The sequence below is a fragment of the Neolamprologus brichardi genome, chromosome 6, assembly GCF_056152115.1.
Source record: "Neolamprologus brichardi isolate AB-2024 chromosome 6, ASM5615211v1, whole genome shotgun sequence".
Taxonomy (NCBI): Eukaryota; Metazoa; Chordata; class Actinopteri; order Cichliformes; family Cichlidae; genus Neolamprologus; species Neolamprologus brichardi.
Genome location: NC_142109.1, coordinates 23720337 through 23742066, shown reverse-complemented (window position 1 = coordinate 23742066; position 21730 = coordinate 23720337). Strand labels below are relative to the sequence as shown.

Genomic DNA, 21730 nt, shown 5'->3' with positions numbered 1-21730 from the left:
AAAAATAAATCCAGTGTTATCACTGGGTCAGAATTATCCAATACTACACTAAAATCTAATTATATTAACATTAGCTGCAAATTTACTTTGCATTAGCATTTCAATACATTTTGGCCAAAGTTGTCCCATCCACCCATTTCCAGACATTTTCCTCATCTTGGTCAGTCAGGCCAAGCCAAACTCTTTTGCCTAGGCTCATAATGAACACTTTATTGTAGAATACACTCGAAAACAATGTCTACTGTGCTTTTTGTGGCTTAGCAGCACACCGTGTATTTTTTTTTAGGGACTTTTCTCATATAGTGAAACAAAGGCAGAAAAACACTAACATTCCCACAGTAGGTGAGCATGTTATTATTCATGGAAAGATATTGATCTGTAAAATCATCTACCACAGGATGCAACAATTTCCTGCTGACCTACTTCTGAATGTCCAGAATTCATTTGCAGGTGGGCACTTAAAACATCAGCAACCACACAGTTTGGTATGAATGTATATCTCAAATACATGTAAAACAATAAAATACAGATTATGCCCTCCTGAAATTGACAGAGCTTCTTAGCCTGCTGGGTCTTCCCAAGGCAAATTGGTCCTGGGTAAGGGGCCTGACCAAGATTCAACCCCCATGGAAGAAACTAACTCAAGGGATCAGTCTACTCTGCCAGGGCCCCACTCTGGAGCCTGGACACAGCCCAAAAACACAACATGGGCCTGCCCTCCTGTAGTTCCACATCCTGCAGGGGAGCCTGCAATGTTAAGTGCATAAATGAAGGACCCCGGCGATCTGATCTCTGGTTGTTTATTTACTGTGGGGAGTATAAGAAACATCAAAACCCACCACATTTCTACACATACACTCACTGCAACTGTCTGTAGTTGTCTGTAGTCAGCAACGCTCTCTTCAGGTCCACAAATATGCAAGCACGATGAGGAAACCACAAATACTTCTTCACTGTGTAAAACAAAATCAAGAGAGAGAACAAGATAAACCACCCAAAAAAGACATTTTGTTCAGATCTATAATGTACAATGCTCTATACAAAAAACTAATTAGTGAATTAAGAATCCTGTATTATTGCAGGCTCTTTACCTTACAATGTAAAGATAGTATTCCCGCTGTTTCTCTTAACATTGATTTCTGTTGCAGCTGTAAGGTTGTATTCATAGAATTTTAAGACTTGCTTAGGACCAGGTAATCTTTTACTATGTCCTTTTTATGTGATGTGTAATTTAAATATTTAAACTTTGGTGGAGTTAATGATGTTTGGATGCTGATTTATGTAGCTAGTTTCTTCTCACAGATCCAGACTCTCTCAAGGTCACATGATTCATCATTCCAGGTGTTTGGGAAATGAAAGTTCTTTATTTCTGCACAGTCCTCGTCTCTTTGTGGAAAACCATTTGGCTCAAAAGTATCCCAGTAGCTGAAACACAAACAAAATACAATATTTCAAAAAACAAAAAAACAATGCAAAAGACACACTCTCTCTTTAAGATTAGGCTTCAAACTTTTCTTTTTGATTAAACTTATTGTCAGGGCTGAATCAGGTGACCCTGTATCCTTAGTTATGCTGCATTACTCTTGGGCTGCTGGGGGACTTTCAGTGATTCACTGAGTGTTTCTTCTTTACACGTCTCTTTTCACTCCCTGTGGGTTTATACACCACTCCGTACTTAATCAATCATTTGCTGATATGGTAACTGTTGGGGTTCCTTTTTAATATTTTAGGAAGTTTACGTTACAGGATAAAGCACTTGAGGTGACTGTTGTGAAATGGCAGTATATAAAGTGAATTGAAAAAAACAATGATTTAGTAAACAAAGTTGTAGTCTTTAATGGAATCTGTACAAAAAAAAAAAATTCAGATATCAAAAATTATGTTGCTATAAGACTGCAATATTTTTCCTGTTTGTCAAATCATTTTGGGAAATCTCTTCTAAAACATCAAGCCATCATGTTGTATCCATATTTTTAAACTGTATTTGACCCCAACAGCAACAAAAAATAAAAAATAAAAATGCATGACATATTACTCAGTGCCCAAGGTTTTGTGCTTTTCTGAATCTTATTTTGTGTATTTATGTGTAGTTATGTTTTGGGTTCTTCTTAGCAAAGTTAAGTTAATCTTGTTTCTCTGTTTTTCAGCTGTTTTTAGTTCCCCTCTTGTTTCCACTCTTGCATATCTTGTCTGATCCTTCCTTCATGTTGTCTGTGTAGTTGTGTATTCCAATGTTTTCTGAGCTTATCTTATTACAGAAATTTTGGATTTGAACCTTGAAACGTTTGGACTTAATGACATTAAATACTTACATTGGCTTTAACTTCTGCCTCCTACATCCTGTTCTTCGGTCCTCACAAATTAATGTGTATGCCATACAGATGTTTGTGACAATTTATTAACAAACCTTAAGCCAAAATATAGAAGCAGTAAGTGAAGAAGTAAGCACACCGCATGACTCAGAATCTTGAATATTTTTTGAGCCAAAACAGCAACACCACCATGTGGCCATTTAAAGAGACTTCTGTAGTTTAAAAATAAAGCAAATGGGATATTGCACATGAGATAAAGTGGCAGGAGTGAGCAGCAGTACAAACTGAATAGTACAAAATTTTGAGTGGCAGTTAGTACAGTATTGCACAGAATAAGGTTTTTATCTGTTTGAATACTAATAAGAATGAAGTGACCAGTGCAAAGTGTACAATGTATTTGTGAAACTGTAGGACAGATTCTCAGTGCATCTGTGGAGTGTGTGTGTCTGTTTAAGTGTTGTGGTTGAGGTGTCGTATGGCTTAATGGTAAAATATGTTTTCAAGTCTCGTAGTCCGAGCAGACAGACTCCTGTAACGTCTGCCAGATGGTAGCAAGGAGAACAGCTGATGTGCTGGGTGGCTGTGGTCCTTAATGATGCTGTGTGCTTTGCAGAGGCACCGCTGGAGATAGATGTCCTGAATGGCAGGAAGCCTCATGCCAGTGATGTGCTCTGCTGCTTTTACCAGCCTCTGTAGTGATTTCTGGCTGCTGGCAGAGCAGCTTCCGTACCAAACTGTAATGCAGTTTGGTGCTCACAATTACTGATCATCAGGTAATCCAATGCATTTGATCACCTGTACCTGACTGCTACTGTGGAAGTATGCATACTTCCTAAATATATTTGGGATATGCTATATACAGATATACAGAATATAGAGATTCTTTATATCACACACTGTCATGTACAAGGAAGTGATAATAAGGACTTTTAATGCAAAGCTTATACTGTAGAAAACAGTGAGCTGACAGGATCAGTCATATACATTTCATGAACTTCTATTCTGTTTTCTATCACTGTGTGATGAGTTTGGATGCTGATTTATGTAGCTAGTTTCTTCTCACAGATCCAGACTCTCTCAAGGTCACATGATTCATCATTCCAGGTGTTTGGGAAATGAAAGTTCTTTATTTCTGCACAGTCCTCGTCTCTTTGTGGAAAACCATTTGGCTCAAAAGTAGCCCAGTAGCTGAAACACAAACAAAATACAATATTTCAAAAGACAAAAAAACAATGCAAAAGACACACTCTCTCTTTAAGATTAGGCTTCAAACTTTTCTTTTTGATTAAACTTATTGTCAGGGCTGAATCAGGTGACCCTGTATCCTTAGTTATGCTGCATTACTCTTGGGCTGCTGGGGGGACTTCAGTGATTCACTGAGTGTTTCTTCTTCACACATCTCTTTTCACTCCCTGTGGGTTTATACACCACTCCGTACTTAATCAATCATTTGCTGATATGGTAACTGTTGGGGTTCCTTTTTAATATTTTAGGAAGTTTACGTTACAGGATAAAGCACTTGAGGTGACTGTTGTGAAATGGCAGTATATAAAGTGAATTGAAAAAAACAATGATTTAGTAAACAAAGTTGTAGTCTTTAATGGAATCTGTACAAAAAAAAAAAATTCAGATATCAAAAATTATGTTGCTATAAGACTGCAATATTTTTCCTGTTTGTCAAATCGTTTTGGGAAATCTCTTCTAAAACATCAAGCCATCATGTTGTATCCATATTTTTAAACTGTATTTGACCCCAACAGCAACAAAAAATAAAAAATAAAAATACATGACATATTACTCAGTGCCCAAGGTTTTGTGCTTTTCTGAATCTTATTTTGTGTATTTATGTGTAGTTATGTTTTGGGTTCTTCTTAGCAAAGTTAAGTTAATCTTGTTTTTCAGCTGTTTTTAGTTCCCCTCTTGTTTCCACTCTTGCATATCTTGTCTGATCCTTCCTTCATGTTGTCTGTGTAGTTGTGTATTCCAATGTTTTCTGAGCTTATCTTATTACAGAAATTTTGGATTTGAACCTTGAAACGTTTGGACTTAATGACATTAAATACTTACATTGGCTTTAACTTCTGCCTCCTACATCCTGTTCTTCGGTCCTCACAAATTAATGTGTATGCCATACAGATGTTTGTGACAATTTATTTAACAAACCTTAAGCCAAAATATAGAAGCAGTATGTGAAGAAGTAAGCACACCGCATGACTCAGAATCTTGTTTAACTATGTTTAGCAGCAATAACGTTAAGTTCTTTCTGTTTGACATCGTTGCAGAAGACTTTCAGTCCACTCTTTTTCACAATGCTGCTTCAGTTTGCTGTGTTTTTTGGCCATTTGTTTAAACACAGTCTAGTTGAAATTCTGACTTTGACTGAGACAGCACATTCCTGAAGTTTTGTGATTTGTTGAACTTTGCAGACCTAAGCCGTGGTGACATGTTCTTTTTAGAGTGAAGAGAAGAGAGAAGACATGAAGATCTTTTTGTAATTTCTCTTAACATTGCACTCACTGACACAAGGTCGTATATAAATGATTTTAAGACTTGATAGACTTAACTTAACTTATCTTGTGGTGCAGCACAATAAGAAAAAAGTAAAACCTTGTAACAAGCAGAGAACCATCCACCCATTTCCAGATCGCCTCTTTCTCACTGTCAGTCAATCCTATCCACATCAGCTTTTGAAAATTTCTTGTGAATTCCTTATTGAGAGAAAGAAATATATATACATTATATATAGATATATAGATAGATAGATAGATAGATAGATAGATAGATAGATAGATAGATAGATAGATATAGATATATTATATAACATATATACAACACACATATAGACAGAAACCACATTTAGAAAATCACCTGTTCTTCTTTGCTGTTGATAATCACCAGATCAGCACCTCTCTGGAGACAATCATTTCTACTTTCTTGCCAGGATTTCTTGTTTGAAGAAATGTAATATAAACTACCATTGAAGTGCATCCATTCTCGCAGACAACCTGTTAAAGGAAAGAAAAAAAAAAAAACACAGGAATGTCTGCAGGTGGAGTGAAATGAGTTTATCTCTGCAGTGAACTCATCACTGTTAGGAGGCCTGATGCTGCTTTTGTCATTTCTAGCAGCTGTCAGTAGTGGAATCACTTCTGCATTTGGTTGTTTGACAGTTTTTTAACAACAAAATAGAGAAATGAAAAACAGTAGACACACCATGAATTAGCTCAGCCTGGGTGAAGAAGTCAGCTGAATTAAGTGATTAAATGCAGTCTTAACTGAGATATTACAGTATTATATCAGCTCTTTTGTAGTGGTTTTAATTGGGTGATGTGACATATACTGTATAAATCAAACACGGTGAACCAACACTGCATGTGTGCTGCTTTGGATAATAAATTTCTATTATTTCAAAACTTCAAACTTTTGTTGAGTCACATTTAGCTCCAAGATTTACTTAAGATGTCATTTGGGATCCACTGAACCTTACTTTTCCTAATATTTTTCCTAAACCTTAATAGGATTATAAATGTGCTGAGAAAAAAAAACATGTGTGCCTTACTTCAAAATATCCCCCCAAAACTTGTTTTGTTTTTATGGAGGTGAAATAACAATAATTACCAACAGACTTTCTCTGAAGATCATCTCTATTTTTGGTCATGTCTTCAAGTCTCTTTTGGAGCTGGCCTCTGTCTTCCACCATATTGTTGTAGCTTTTCTGTAGCTGGTCTCGTTCCATTTTCAGAATACTGTGCCTGGTCTGTAACTTGTGTTGTTCAATTGTTAGGCTGCTGTAACTGGTCTGCAACTCATTCCACTTTCTGGTCAAGTTTTCATAACGGTTGTATGACATCATCATCTCCATTGTCTGCTGAGATTTGCCTTGGGTGACTGCGTTGAAATTAAAATATGAAAACCATGTTAAACAACTACACATCACCTGTTGAAGATTATATTAACTGCTGTACTCACGAAGAAAAAACAGAGTTATGAGTCCAATCAAGAGAAGAAGACACAGCAGGCCCAGAAGAATCACAGCAGCTCTGCAGGAACTTTTCTTCACAAATTTAGTACCTAGGCATATAAGTCAAGATTTGTGAAGTTTTAGAATAATGAAAAAAACAACAACCCTGTGCTATCTCTCCATGCACTATTCTAACAATATGTGGTTATTTTTATGTTTTGCATGCACAACAGAAATCAGAACTATTCCCAGAGTGCAAATACTGCCTTCCTGACAAACAAACACAGAAAAACTGTTCTGCTGTTATGCACTGGGCTACCATGTGATAGGTACGGGTCTCTCCATCACAGGGGACCCTTTCTTATCAAAGAAAACTGCAGTCCTTTTGTCATTTAGACAAAAATAATAAATTCTATTTTCTTTGTTTCCCTGATTTTTAAAAATCTATATCACCATGATGACCTAGTTTTAATTTCTGATCCATTACCCACCTACTATGATAGCAAAAACACAACTCTCTTCGATATTGTTTAAGTTAAGTCAGGGTGATACTTTTTTGATATTTTGCCAGAATGATAAAAGACTTACAGTGGGGCAAAAAAGTATTTAGTCAGCCACCGATTGTGCAAGTTCCCCCACTTAAAATGATGACAGAGGTCAGTAATTTGCACCAGAGGTACACTTCAACTGTGAGAGACAGAATGTGAAAAAAAAATCCATGAATTCACATGGTAGGATTTGTAAAGAATTTATTCGTAAATCAGGGTGGAAAATAAGTATTTGGTCACCTCAAACAAGGAAAATCCCTGGCTCTCACAGACCTGTAACGTCTTCTGTAAGAAGCTTTTCTGTCCCCCACTCGTTACCTGTATGAATGGCACCTGTTTGACCTCATCATCTGTATAAAAGACACCTGTCCACAGCCTCAACCAGTCAGACTCCAAACTCCGCCATGGCCAAGACCAAAGAGCTTTCAAAGGACACCAGGAAAAGAATTGTAGACCTGCACCAGACTGGGAAGAGTGAATCTACAATAGGCAAGCAGCTTGGTGTGAAAAAAATCAACTGTGGGAGCAATCATCAGAAAATGGAAGACATACAAGACCACTGATAATCTCCCTCGATCTGGGGCTCCACGCAAGATCTCATCCCGTGGGGTCAAAATGATCATGAGAACGGTGAGCAAAGATCCCAGAACCACACGGGGGGACCTGGTGAATGACCTGCAGAGAGCTGGGACCAAAGTAACAAAGGTCACCATCAGTAACACACTACAATGGCAGGGAATCAAATCCCGCAGTGCCAGACGTGTTCCGCTGCTGAAGCCAGTGCACGTCCAGGCCCGTCTGAAGTTTGCCAGAGAGCACATGGATGATACAGCAGAGGATTGGGAGAATGTCATGTGGTCAGATGAAACCAAAGTAGAACTTTTTGTTATAAACTCAACTCGTCGTGTTTGGAGGAAGAAGAATATTGAGTTGCATCCCAAGAACACCATACCTACTGTGAAGCATGGGGGTGGAAACATCATGCTACGGGGCTGTTTTTCTGCCAAGGGGACAGGACGACTGATCCGTGTTAAGGACAGAATGAATGGGGCCAAGTATCGTGAGATTTTGAGCCAAAACCCCTTCCATCAGTGAGAACTTTGAAGATGAAACGAGGCTGGGTCTTCCAACATGACAATGATCCAAAACACACCGCCCGGGCAACAAAGGAGTGGCTCCGTAAGAAGCATTTGAAAGTCCTGGAGTGGCCTAGCCAGTCTCCAGACCTCAACCCCATAGAAAATCTGTGGCGGGAGTTGAAAGTCCGTGTTGCTCGGCGACAGCCCCAAAACATCACTGCTCTTGAGAAGATCTGCATGGAGGAATGGGCCAAAATACCAGCTACTGTGTGTGCAAACCTGGTAAAGACCTATAGTAAACGTTTGACCTCTGTTATTGCCAACAAAGGTTATGTTACAAAGTATTGAGTTGTATTTTTGTTATTGACCAAATACTTATTTTCCACCCTGATTTACGAATAAATTCTTTACAAATCCTACCATGTGAATTCATGGATTTTTTTTTCACATTCTGTCTCTCACAGTTGAAGTGTACCTCTGGTGCAAATTACTGACCTCTGTCATCATTTTCAGTGGGGGAACTTGCACAATCGGTGGCTGACTAAATACTTTTTTGCCCCACTGTAATGCTTTAATTTCCCAAAACTCTTTTGTTATTTACATTACATTTGCTACATTGGTTTTTTTTAGGATAACTGAAAAGCGTTGATGACGGGGGTCAGGAAAGCTCTCTTAAGATTCTGATCTCAAAACCAGAACAGACTATAGTAAAACACATTTACAGTAACACAGAAACATTTGTCTGAGACGGTTCATCCATGATCCATCATCCATAATAATTATTTTAACTCTGATGCAGTGAAACTTTACAAAGATCCTTTCTGACGGAGCTTCCAGGAGCCACTATACACTTGCTGTAAGTAATGCTAGCGTATTGTGAGATATGAGATCAGTTATGATCACGGAGGCATACATACAGCCAATAGTTGCTCAAACTGTAGACAACAGTATGTATTTATATAGCGCTTTACTAGTCCCTAAGGACCCCAAAGCGCTTTACACATTCAGTCATCCACCCATTCACACACACATTCACACACTGGTGATGGCAAGCTACATTGTAGCCAAAAACAAGCGTTATTCAGTCAGGTCAGTCAAATCTCATTCATCAAAATACAAAATTGCTAAAACAGGTAAAACAATGGGTTTTTTTTGTTTAGTAAAGTTGCCTGTGTTTGTGCATAAAATTGTAACAGTGTCAAATTATTTGTTTATTACCTGTGAATGCAGGTGCAGGTCCAGTCCTGTTCATCTCCACAGTTTGGATATCATCATAAGTGACATAAATATTTTCTGAGGAATTTAGGTCCCCTTTTAGCTTTCTGTGATTAATTGCTATGTTGTTTAAATAAATGTCATCCATGATGTTACACTGTGCTGTGGTTCAGTTACAACCTGAACAGGAACTTGAGATTAACAAAGAACTGAGAACTGTGTGGAAAAAGTGTGATTCTCTTTAACAGGAAATGAAGGTCTGGTGAGATGAAATAATAATAGGCCACTTTATTTGTGTTTCGCCCACAGGTTGCAGCTGCATCAAAGCAGTGTGTGTGTGTGTGTGTGTGTGTGTGTGTGTGTGCGTGCGTGCGTGCGTGCGTGCGTGTGTGCGTGTGTGTGTGCGTGTGTGTGTGTGTGCGTGTGTGTGTGTGTGATGCACTGTTTATAAATCAAACTGAACTGAATTTGTTTGGCAGGTATATGTCAATGAACAGCTGTTTGACTTTGTTCACCTTTTTGAAGACAGTCTTGTCTGTTTTCTTTTCAAAATTTGCCTTATGAAGAAATATCTTTCACATGTCATTTGTACATCTTTTCAAACAAAAAGAGCGCTGAACAAAAGTTCTGAGCCACGCCGTCTGAGCAACACTCAGGGGTTAATGGAAACCAGACAAAGGGAGGCAAAACAATTATTAAATTTCTACCGAACTTGTGTCTATCATAGTGTATCTTAAAGACTTCAAAGACCATAGACCAACCAAAGACCAACCAAAATCAAGCACTTCAATCTCACGCTAAGGGCTTACTTGTGCATCCTATAGGATATTTAAAAGTAGAATGGGAGGCAGAACTTTTCAGGCCCCTCTTCTGTGGAATCAGCTGCCAGTTTGGATTTGGGAGACATAATTCTCTTTAAGAAATTCTTTAACCAATGTCATTTCTTAATTAATTAATGTCTTAAGTTATCAGCTTTAATCCATTTTGGCTGTGGGGCATATGCAACAAGGGAAATATCTGAATACAGTTTGCTGACAGAATATTTCCTGTCAGTTATAACCACAGTAGTATTGAGTACCACAAGCATGGCCCAGTATGTTTAAGTAATCTGTTGTTTTCCTGGGACTGTGTTTGTGGCTATCTGGTTAGTATTTCTGCAAAACCTGAAAAAAGTATGTTAAAATAGCAATGTTTATGCAGACAGACATAAAGGGATGTAAAGATCTTTCTTTAAGAAATAACAGATCCAATATTTATTGAATATTATGCATATGTCATATTGCCCATTCCAAATATAATATTGCTGCGTTTCATTATTGCTAGCAACCAATTAACTCTTGCAAGCCTAAAACAGAAATTAAATAATTCTGCCACTTTTAGGTTATGCACCCCTCTGATATTCAGTCAGTTAACAGATAACACCTGTAGTTCAGTCATATCAGTTCATTCTGTTTGTGTTCACTATTTCCCTCCTTGCTTCTGAGATGCCACAAACACACAGAGTTATAAAAAGGTAGGCAAGGCATACACATGAAAAGCACTAGCGAAATAATACATGCATAAGTACTTTTAATTTCTACCACTGCATTGTAGTTAAAATACAACGAAAAGATAGATAGTGTGGCTCTCATTTACTATCTAAGTAAAAAGAATAAAATATACATACAGATGGAAAACTTATGGTTAGAGAATCTTTTTCTATAGGATGAGTATTTTTAAGTGGGGGATTGTTTTTAATCAAATACAGCTAACAATGTTATAACCAGTCACACCAGAGCAGATCTCCATCACTGAGGAGGTTCATAGTGACAAACGATTTCTTGATTTTGAAAGCAAAGCAAAAAGCCTCTGTGTGTACTTGTTTCTTTGTAAATTGCCACAGTTTTCTGTTCAGCTTCATTTCACGAGTGCATCTTGTGGCTCTGTTTTATGCATTATTTGATGGACTTGATGTGAAGTTATGGGGAAGCTTTCTTCTCACACATCCAGTAGTGTAAAATAGAGCATTTTTCATCATTCCAGCTGTTTTGTGAGTTGTAATTTTTTATTTGCCCACAGTTTTCATTTTTGAGTCCATTAGGCTCACCGCTATTCCAGTAGCTGAAAATAAAGATAAAATAATGAGAGTTAAACTCAACAATCTGATCAGTTTTTTCTTTTCAGTAACTGTAACTTAGATACTAAAGAGACAGCATGAACAGTATCTTTTTACTTAAAATATATGCAAACTAAAGAATGGATTTTATTTGTACTTAAACCTTGTGGTCATTCGAGTCCCATCCACCCATTTCCATGTCCCGTCTGTCTCTGAGTCAGTCAGTCCAATCCACAAATACTTGTTTAACTGATTCACAAAGTTCTTTTTAAAAAAATAGAGAAACCAACTGTAAGGATACTGAGTTTAAACTGATGTATTTATATAGCCTCCACTTAACTGAACTTTGATTTCATTTTAATTTTAATTTATATATTTTTAATGCACTCCCACCTGTTCCTCTTGGCTGTTGATAATCACAAGGTCTGCACCTTTTTGAAGACAGTCTTGTCTGCTCTCTTGCCAGGATTTCTCCTCTGAAGACATGTAATAGAAACTACCGCTAACATACACCCATTTATGCTGAAAATCTAATATAAAAAAAAATAGAAGAAGAATGTTAACAATTTGGGGTTACATTGTACGAGGTAGCTTTCACATAACCGTAATGATGAGCTTTTTCACAGCCATTGCTTTGGAGTTAGTGACACAAATTCAAAACACTTTGGTGGTGAAAAAAACATTCTGTCATAGTTGCACAATTTGTCAGAATGTGTTACCTAAGACATAGTCCAAGTCAGTGTTCTCAGCACTTTGATTTTTAGATTTGTTTTCATGTTCATTAACAATGTGCACTTAATTACTCCAATTGTGCACAACGTTAATAGTAACTCTCAGGGCTGAGAAGATGAGAAAGATATAAGATCATATAAGAAAGCTATTTGAACTTTGGTGACTTCTAGTGAAGTTGTGTAAAATGTGATAAAGTGATTTCCGCTGTAATCTGCATCAGCAGCTGTAGGTAAAAAAGGCATTCGCACATTCACACCTAGTGACAATTTGGATTATCCAATTAACCTATCCCCACAAGCTGCATGTCTTTGGACGGTGGGAGGAAACCGGAGTACCCGGAGGGAACCCACGCAAGCACGGGGAGAACATGCAAACTCCACACAGAAAGACCCCGGCCTGATGTTGGAATTGAACTCAGGACCTTCTTGCTGTGCGGCAACAGTGCTAACCACCGTGCCACTGTGCTGCCTAGTTGAAAGTCACTGATTAGATATTTGAAATAATGTGACAAACACTGGAGCAGGCGTACCTGATCAACTGGTTGCTGAATGTATGTAGCGTGAAGTTGGTGGACTACACAGTAGTTGGTGCTTTGTCTGTTTTCTGATGCAAATGGTTTTGAGAGAAAAAACTAAACATTTTGAATGCTCAGTCTTTAAAAGGTGGTGAAATGTTTTTATTCATTAATTACAGCGTTGAAGTGATTGCATGACTATTCATGTTTTCACAATTGTGAAAAAGGTTTTGATTATTGTAGTGTCTTTCACACAGATGTCTCAGTGTTTTGTTATGCTACTGTTTAAAGAACTGCTTTAAGAGTGGTGAGAATAACTTTTCTGCTAGAATTGAGCTATGAGAAAACTGTAAGCGTCACAATACTGAGCTTGGACTAATTGGAAACCATAGCTTCTTTATTCAACTTTTTGCGACGTACTAGACAATTCTATAGATTATGGACTATAGGATTTCTCCTCACATGCTTCGAAATACTTCGAAGCACCTGAGGAGGGCAGCAAAACGCCCTCCACGTGTCAAACCCGCCTGAAGCAGGAAGAAGAAGACAAACGCGAAGAGGCGGAGCAATAAGGATTCAACATCAAATTACTGAAATGAAAGTGGAAGTTAGTGAAAGTCAAATTAGAGCTGCAGACAGGTCAATCTCCGTATCTAAAGAAGATCAAGAGGAGATTTTTTTTTCTCTCAACAAAAAACTGGAATGCAGGTGAGTGCAGCTGATCAGATTTGCTGTGTTTAACAGGCAACTGTTTCTCTCTTAATGTTACTTCACGTGAAATGTCAGATTAGTTCAACTGGAGACTGATGTTAAAAAAAAGGTCCATCCATTCTCTTCTACTTATGCTTGTCGGGGTCGCCGGGGGTCTGGAGCCTATCCGAGCTATCATAGAGTAAACCCTGGACAGGCCACCAGTCTGTCGCAGGCTGTGTTGAGCAAAATGAGACTGAAAGTCATCAAAGTTAAATGTGGAATATTCCCGAAAAACAAACAAACAAAACAAAAGCAAAACTTAAGGTCCGCTTCGATTTCGTTGTAAAAACAGAGTGCTGCTCTGAGATGGAATGATCATCACACGAACGTCTACACAGTTTCTTTTGACTTGTGCTTTCTTTAAAGGAGTTACTGTTGTAAATGCAGGATCATTTTTTTAATGGTGCTTTTTAGACACTGGTCTGAAAGAAATGTTTGTGTTAGAAGCAGCTTTGCGGGATTTGTTTTTAATTTGGTGAAACATAGTGTGAAACTCTTTATCCCCACCCTCAAAAACAGACAAAAAGCAGTCCATCTCCCCATTTCTTGAGATACACAGCGTCTTACAGTCTGAAACAGCCAACAATGCTCAGTTGTTAGAAACAATGCAACAAGGTTGGGTAGTCGTTTAACTAACCGTAGAAAATCTGCTTATAAAACACACTGCCATTTCAGCTCGATTGTCTGACAACAAAAGCCTTTCTATAGTGTCAGTGTAAAAAGACAAAGTAATTCCTGTTTGTATAAATTTACCATGAAAAGCCAAAATGCCTACAGCGGCTGATGAATCTATTTAAAATATGTCTGTGAAGGTTCTCAGTCATCCAGGTCATCGCAGTCAAAGGAGCTTGCAAAGAAAAGCGTCTGGACTTCTTTAAGTTACTTGAAGACGTTTCACCTCTCATCCGAGAAGCTTCTGAAGAAGAACTGAAGAAGCTTCTCGGATGAGAGGTGAAACGTCTTCAAGTAACTTAAAGAAGTCCAGACGCTTTTCTTTGCATGCTCCTTTGAACCTATTTAAAACGCACCCCGCCAGGAGAAGACAGAGCATGCGCAGTGGGACCGCATGGCCCGGAAGTGCCCCTTTTCGGATGAGTGAACGCGCGTGCACGTGCACGTGCAAAATGTGCCAGTTTTTAAGTTTGGCAATGGGGGTGTGGGGGTATGTGTTTTGGTCTAGATTTGGTCTAGGTCTAGACATTAAAACTTTTTTAATATTGTTTTGTAGACTGCAGACATGTTTGCTGCTAGTAATCTGCGACCTGAAGATCAGTTTCTGTGCTCCATCTGCCTGGATGTGTTCACTGATCCAGTCACCACACCATGTGGACACAACTTCTGCAAAAACTGCATCACCCGGAACTGGGACATTAATGTTAGGTGCAAGTGTCCGCTGTGTAACAAACTGTTCAAGAGACGACCTGAACTGGAAATAAACACTTTGTTCTCTGAGATGGTTGCTCAGTTCAGAGATGAAGCTCAACAGAATGCAAGCAGCAGCTCAGAGCAACAAGCTGCCAAACCAGGAGAAGTTCCCTGTGACTACTGCACTGGAACCAGACTGAGGGCCCTGAAGTCCTGCCTGGTGTGTCTGACCTCCTACTGTGAGACTCACCTAGAACCTCATCTGACAATCAAAGGTCTGAAAAGACATCAGCTGATTGAGCCTGTGGAGAACCTGGAAGGCAGGATGTGTACGAAGCACGATAAACATCTGGAGCTGTTCTGTAAGACCGATCAGACAAGTGTTTGCACGCTCTGCTCTGTTTTAGACCACAAGACTCATGAGTTTGTACCTCTGAGAGAAGAATCTGAAGAAAAGAAGACAGAGCTGAGGAAGATGGATGATGAAATTCAGCAAATGATCGAAAACAGACGACAGAAGATTCAGGAGATCAATGAGTCAGTGAAGATGAGTAAAGATGCTGCAGACAAACAGAAAACAGAAGGTGTTCAGATCTTCACTGTTCTGAAGGAGTTTATTGAGAAAGACCTGAAGAATGTCATAAAGGAGATAGAAGACAAACAGGAAACAACAGAGAAACAGGCTGAAGGTCTCATCAAAGAGCTGGAACAGGAAATCTCCGAGTTGAAGAAGAGGAGCTCTGAGTTGAAGCAGGCCTCACGCTCTGAAGACCACCTCCACTTTGTGCAAAGCTTCTCATCTCTGAAAGCTGTTCCACCTACCAAGGACTGGACAGAGGTCATCGTCCTTCCACCAACATATGAGGGGAATGTGATGAGAGCTGTGGCTCAGCTGGAGGAGACACTCAAAAAACATTTTAAGAAGCTGCTTGCTAAGGCTGAGCTGAGGAGGGTCCAGCAGTATGCTGTGGATGTGAGTCTTGATCCTGATACAGCACATCCTGAGCTCATCTTATCTGATGATGGAAAACAAGTGAATTTTGGTAATGTGAATCAGACTCTTTCAGACAACCCAAAGAGATTCACAGTTTTTGCAAATGTTTTAGGAAGGCAGGGTTTCTCTTCAGGCAGATTTTACTTTGAGGTTCAGGTTAAAGGAAAGACTGACTGGATTTTAGGAGTCGCCAGAGAATCAGTGAACAGGAAGGGAGGAAACTCAGTAAAGCCTCAGGATGGTTTCTGGGCTCTATGGCTGAGGAACAACAACGAGTACACAGCATGTACTGGCCCAGCAGCCGTTCTCTCTTTTCAGTCTGCTCCTGATAAAGTGGGAGTGTTTGTGGATTATGAGGAGCGTCTGGTCTCCTTTTATGATGTGTATGCAGCAGCTTTTATCTACTCCTTTACTGGCTGCTCCTTCACTGAGAACCTTTACCCATGTTTCAATCCCTGTAATAATGATAATGGTAAAAACTCTGCACCTCTTGTGATCACTCCTATCAATCGCATTAACTAGACAAGAAAAGTTATTACATTTTATTTGAAAGTGGTATGTGAAAAGATTGTAATGCTGTTTTATTGTTCTCTTTTACAACATGTTTCTCAATGCTGAATTTTCATCATTTCACACTCCCCCACAATTACAGTTTTCTCCCTTTAAGAGGGAAAACAGGATGTCTAGTCTAGTATCATTTAAACCAAAGGAGCAAAAACATTTAGGAAATGTCCTTGTAGTGAAAAAAGCATATCTTTAAATGTGTACATACACATATTTGATTACATTCAATATAATCAAATGTTGGATTCTGAAATTTTAAAGCTGTGTTATTCATATATTTATTTAAAAACTTTTTGGTTAATGACAGCTTCTGATAAATGTGTCCATTCTTAGTTGCGGAACAGTTTTTAAGCTGTATGTATGTTTACTGCACATATTCATTTCAGAGGTGAGACCAAGAATCTGGCTTTGACAATCTGTAATGATGTCTTCAATAATGATGTGTTTGAATGATGTCTCCACCATAGGACATGTTTTCGCAATCATCATGTATAACATGTCCTTGCATTATGTGCCTGTCTGTGTATATATATATATATATATATATATATATATATATATATATATATATATATATATATATATATATATATGTATATATATGTATATATATGTATGTATATATATATATATATATATATATATATATATGTATATATATGTATATATATGTATATATATGTATATATATGTATATATATATATATATATATATATATATATATATATATATACCCCTTGGTCCTTTTATTCTTGCCATTATTAACAGTACATTGACCTTTTGTAAAAATATTTTTGGGCAATTCCTGCTGACAAAAACAGGCCTCGACCATTCTGTTTTGTTTCAGGGGCTGTCTCCAGGCTAACTTTCTTGTCTAAACTCCTACAAAAAATTGCCTTTACCCAACTGAAGTCCTTCCTGGGTGAATGTGCAATTCTGGAAGTGTTCCAGCCAGGACTAAAAACTCACCAAAGCAATCAGTATGTTTTATTAAGGCTTTTTTAATGTTATATTTTTTTAGCAATAGCTTCTGGTGACTGTGTGCTACTTGTGCTTATGGACTGAACAGCTGCCTTTTAACGCTGTGTTCTTTGAGATCCGCGTGTCCGGGGTGGAGCAGTGGGTGGGCATCACTGGCTCAGCTCTCCAATGGTTTAGGACCCACCTTTCTGATAGAACCTTTACCTACACCTCTGCTGCCCTCCTCTGGCGGGATTACACAAGGCTCTATTCTTGGACCTGTCCTTTTCTATTTGTACCTGTTACTACTTGGAATAATTTTACAGAAAAATAATATTTGCTTCCATTATTATGCGGACGACTGTCAAATTTATTTTCCATTGATGCAAATTGCAGCATCCTCTCTCATCAGTGCTTTGATCACCAGTGAACTGCCTACTCAGCATACTGTCAAACTGGTCATGGTGGAAGATGTTGAAGGTCCAGACTTTCTGTTGCATGTCCTCAGTGTGACCCTCCTTTCATCTGTGAAGACAACCGGCACACCACTGGACAACCTGCTGGTTCTAGTGTTCACAAGTAAATGTCAATCAAGCTGCACGGCTCTGCACAGGACCCACTAAAGGACGTCAGTCCCTCATGCCACCCTCAAAGAGTCTGTTTCTGACAGTTTGGTACTGCTGGGTTTATACACTCATCCTTGCCCATCTCTTCTTGTGTAACAACCTTAGTATCTCCTCAATAGGACTGAAAGATTATGAATTTAACTGAGTTTCTCTTATACTGCTGTGATCGAGTATTACCTTCATTTTTCTAGCACTTTATAATCATCTGTGGACCTGAAAGAGGAACCAAAACCTTAACAAACACCTGCAGGAAGAGTTGGAGAAATAATAGGAAATTAAACGTAAAATTCTTGAAATGAAACTTAATGTTAGTGTGAGTAAAAGCAGTAATAGCAGTACTACAGCTGAAAGCTCTGGATTTGTGTCTCAAAATCAAACAGTGTTCATCTTTTCTTTCTAAGCAAGTGACTCAAACACTGGTGAGTACAGAACGAGCCACACTAACTCAAAATTTCACTTATACTGTAAGTGCTAAAATTTTAAGAGTACATTTTTTTTTACAGTGGTTTGTTTTAATTATGTATATTAAATTAAACTTAATTCTCATGAATATTTCTCCTTCTTTTTTTAAGTCTCAGAAATGTTGTTGAATTCAAATTCAAAATCAGCTAATTTTTCTCTTAAAGTGATACTTTTTTCTGTCAGTTTAGATGTGATGCATAGTGTTTTGTTTGCATTTGACAAGCAGACCTGATTTTTATTTTTTGGAATTATATCGCATATTTTGGATTTTACAACATTTGCTGTTGAAAAGATGCTGAGAAAGTGTTGTCCTTAAACACTGAGCAACCACCTATACCACATGGTGATATAAGCCTTCAAAATGTAGCCAGAATTCCCTTTTTTAAGTTTCCTCCAGTGAATTATCAGAAAACACATCAAAAATACAGGGTACCGATACTTGTTTCTGTTTCTCTACGTCACCAACATTAAACTGGTGCAATTTATTAATATCCTGATATCCCACGACACTGATCCTCAAAGTATGCTATAGAAAAATCATGACACCAGTGTAGAATTCATTTGAATGTAATTTTTTCAATGCTGAAAACGCCATGCTTCAGTCTCCTCCTGTATCCATATGAAGTTATGAGTGTTAAAAGTTGCTGCAAAAATCTTGAAACTTTAAGAGTGCCAAATTCCAATTCACCCCCACTTACTAAAGAACCAGGAAGTGTGAAGTAAAAAAAATAATATGCATGGCTTTTTAAATATATTAAAGATATTTTACCGGAAAAAACAGCTGAAGAGAGATGATGAATGATTTTCCATGGACTAAACTATGACTAGAATTAAAGAAGTGGTTATGAAACCAAACATGGTCACACTCTCATCTGAAACAATGCAGGATAACATGAGAAATTTATTTAAACTTGTAAACAAACATAAAGTCCTGGGATTAACTTCTTAGACCTGATTGATATAACACAGTTCTAAAAATCCTAAAAACTAGCTCAGGGTGAGTCCTCCAGTCAGGAGATTGTAGTGAACGGCAGCACTTAGTGAGTAAGCTCTACATGTAGAAACGTAAAGTGAGTGTGTAGGTGATGCCTCTGGGTGGATTACTCTACTCTTAAATTATTTGATGTGATTCTGTGATTTTTGGACTCCATGCAACATAAGATAGTTATACCTTGAAGATTTTTTCAAGTTCTTTGCCTCATCTGAAATTGCTGTCATGATCCCACTTTGACAGTTCTAAACCACTCACAGAAAATTGTTAGACTTTAACTTATCATGCTTTGACTTTTGTTCCCAGAGTGCAGATATGTTTGCTGCCAGTAATCTGCGATCTGAAGATCAGTTTCTGTGCTCCATCTGTCCGGATGTGTTCGCTGATCCAGTCACCACACCATGTGGACACAACTTCTGTAAGAAGTGTATCACTTAGCACTGGGATAGAAATGTTCCTTGTCAGTGCCCCATGTGCAAAGAAGCTTTCTACTGTAGACCTCTGTTGAAGGTTAACACTTTGTTCTCTGAGGTAGTTGCTTAGTTCAGAGATGAAACTCAACAGAAAGCCAGGAGGAGCAGCTCAAAGCAACAAGCTGCCAAACCAGGAGAAGTTCCCTGTGACATCTGCACTGGAACCAAACTGAGGGCCCTGAAGTCCTGCCTGGTGTGTCTGACCTCCTACTGTGAGACTCACCTAGAACCTCATCTGACATGCAAAGGTCTGAAAAGACATCAGCTGATTGAGCCTGTGGAGAACCTGGAAGGCAGGATGTGTACGAAGCACGATAAACATCTGGAGCTGTTCTGTAAGACCGATCAGACAAGTGTTTGCACGCTCTGCTCTGTTTTAGACCACAAGACTCATGAGTTTGTACCTCTGAGAGAAGAATCTGAAGAAAAGAAGACAGAGCTGAGGAAAATGGATGATGAAATTCAGGAAATGATTGAGAACAGGCAACAGAAGATTCAGGAGATCAATGAGTCAGTGAAGATGAGTAAAGATGCTGCAGAGAAACAGAAAACAGAAGGTGTTCAGATCTTCACTGTTCTGAAGGAGTTTATTGAGAAAGGCCTGAAGAAGGTCATAAAGGAGATAGAAGACAAACAGGAAACAACAGAGAAACAGGCTGAAGATCTCTGCAAAGAGCTGGAAGAGGAAATCTCAGAGCTAAAGAAGAGGAGCTCTGAGGTGAAGAATCTAATATGCTCTGAAGACCACCTCCACTTTATTCAAAGCTTCTCACATCTGAAAGCTGTTCCACCTACCAAGGACTGGACAGAGGTCATCGTCCTTCCACCAACATATGAGGGGACTGTGATGAGAGCTGTGGCTCAGCTGGAGGAGACACTGAGGATAGAAATGAAGAAGCTGTTTGAGGCTGAGCTGAGGAGGGTCCAGCAGTATGCTGTGGATGTGAGTCTTGATCCTGATACAGCACATCCTGAGCTCATCTTGTCTGATGATGGAAAACAAGTGAATCATGGAGATGAAAAGCAGAATCTTCCAGACAACCCGGAGAGATTTTCTTACTGTGTTTGTGTTTTAGGAAAGCAGAGTTTCTCTTCAGGCAGATTTTACTATGAGGCTCAAGTTAAAAGAAAGACTGACTAGGAATTGGGAGTGGCCAGAGAGTCGATCGACAGGAAGAAAATAATGACTCTTAGTCCCGAGGATGGATGAGTACAAAGCTCTCGATGATCATGATATCTGTCTCTGTCGTCCGTCTGGTCCTGAGAAGGTGGGAGTGTTTGTAGATTATGAGGAGGGTGTGGTTTCCTTTTATGACATAGATGCAGCAGCTCTTATCTACTCCTTTACTGGCTGCTCCTTCACTGAGAAACTCTACTCATACTTCAATCCCTGTAATAACAACAATGGCAAAAACTCTGCACCTCTCCTCCTCACTCCCATTAATCACACTGAGTAGAAAAATGATTTTATATGTAGCAGTCTGTGTTAAGAACACATTCGTTGGTGACACTGATTGATTTGGTCTTCTTTTCTTCTCTGATTCTGATTGATTTCTTTGTGTTTTTATGTCATATTCATCTTAAATTGAGCTTAAAGTCTGAGTGATGCTGATTTTGACTGAGGCAAAATAGTCTTTTAATTTTTTTTCTAATTACAAAACATTTTTGTTCTTTATTAAAAGATAAATAGAAGAATACCTTTATCCATCCATCCATTTGCTTCCGCTTATCCTTTTCAGGGTCGCGGGGGGCGCTGGAGCCTATCCCAGCTGTCATAGGGCGAGAGGCGGGGTACACCCTATCATCAACTAGGAACACTGGGATAAGTGCATCTTTGGATCCAGACATGCTCATCCTTTCTCAAACCTCTCCTCACAAAAAGACAAGAACAAAATCAGCATTAGCTCAGAGAAGGTTAACTAGCTCAGTATAGCTGAAGTAGGCTGATTACGGTTTTGTGATTTTTACTATTTGCTTTTGGTTTTGCGTTGCTCTCGCTAAATTGCTTTAATAAAATTTCCTGCATTTGAAGTCTAAATTCTGAACATTCGCTCCTGAACTGATATATTTCAAATAAATGTAGAA

The 21730-nt window shown here is 38.6% G+C and overlaps 2 protein-coding genes and 1 pseudogene across 2 annotated transcripts; 2 read left to right on the top strand and 1 right to left on the bottom strand.

Moving 5' to 3' along the window:
• Positions 1 to 4876: 4876 nt before the first annotated feature.
• Positions 4877 to 9299, bottom strand: LOC148102549 (uncharacterized). The gene is made up of 5 exons (XM_087841875.1): positions 9119 to 9299; positions 6282 to 6383; positions 5931 to 6200; positions 5181 to 5317; positions 4877 to 5020 (listed from the first exon to the last, which is right to left on the bottom strand). The coding sequence occupies exons 1-5, from the start codon at positions 9261 to 9263 to the stop codon at positions 4877 to 4879; spliced, it is 798 nt and encodes a 265-aa protein (XP_087698001.1). The 5' UTR covers positions 9264 to 9299.
• Positions 9300 to 13011: 3712 nt separating this feature from the next.
• Positions 13012 to 16274, top strand: LOC102779339 (E3 ubiquitin-protein ligase TRIM39-like). Its single transcript, XM_006787505.3, has 2 exons — positions 13012 to 13164; positions 14438 to 16274. The coding sequence occupies exons 1-2, from the start codon at positions 13159 to 13161 to the stop codon at positions 16088 to 16090; spliced, it is 1659 nt and encodes a 552-aa protein (XP_006787568.3). The 5' UTR covers positions 13012 to 13158; the 3' UTR covers positions 16091 to 16274.
• A 3207-nt stretch (positions 16275 to 19481) lies between these two features.
• LOC102776569 (E3 ubiquitin-protein ligase TRIM39-like) lies at positions 19482 to 21102 on the top strand (annotated as a pseudogene).
• The last annotated feature ends 628 nt before the right edge of the window (positions 21103 to 21730 follow it).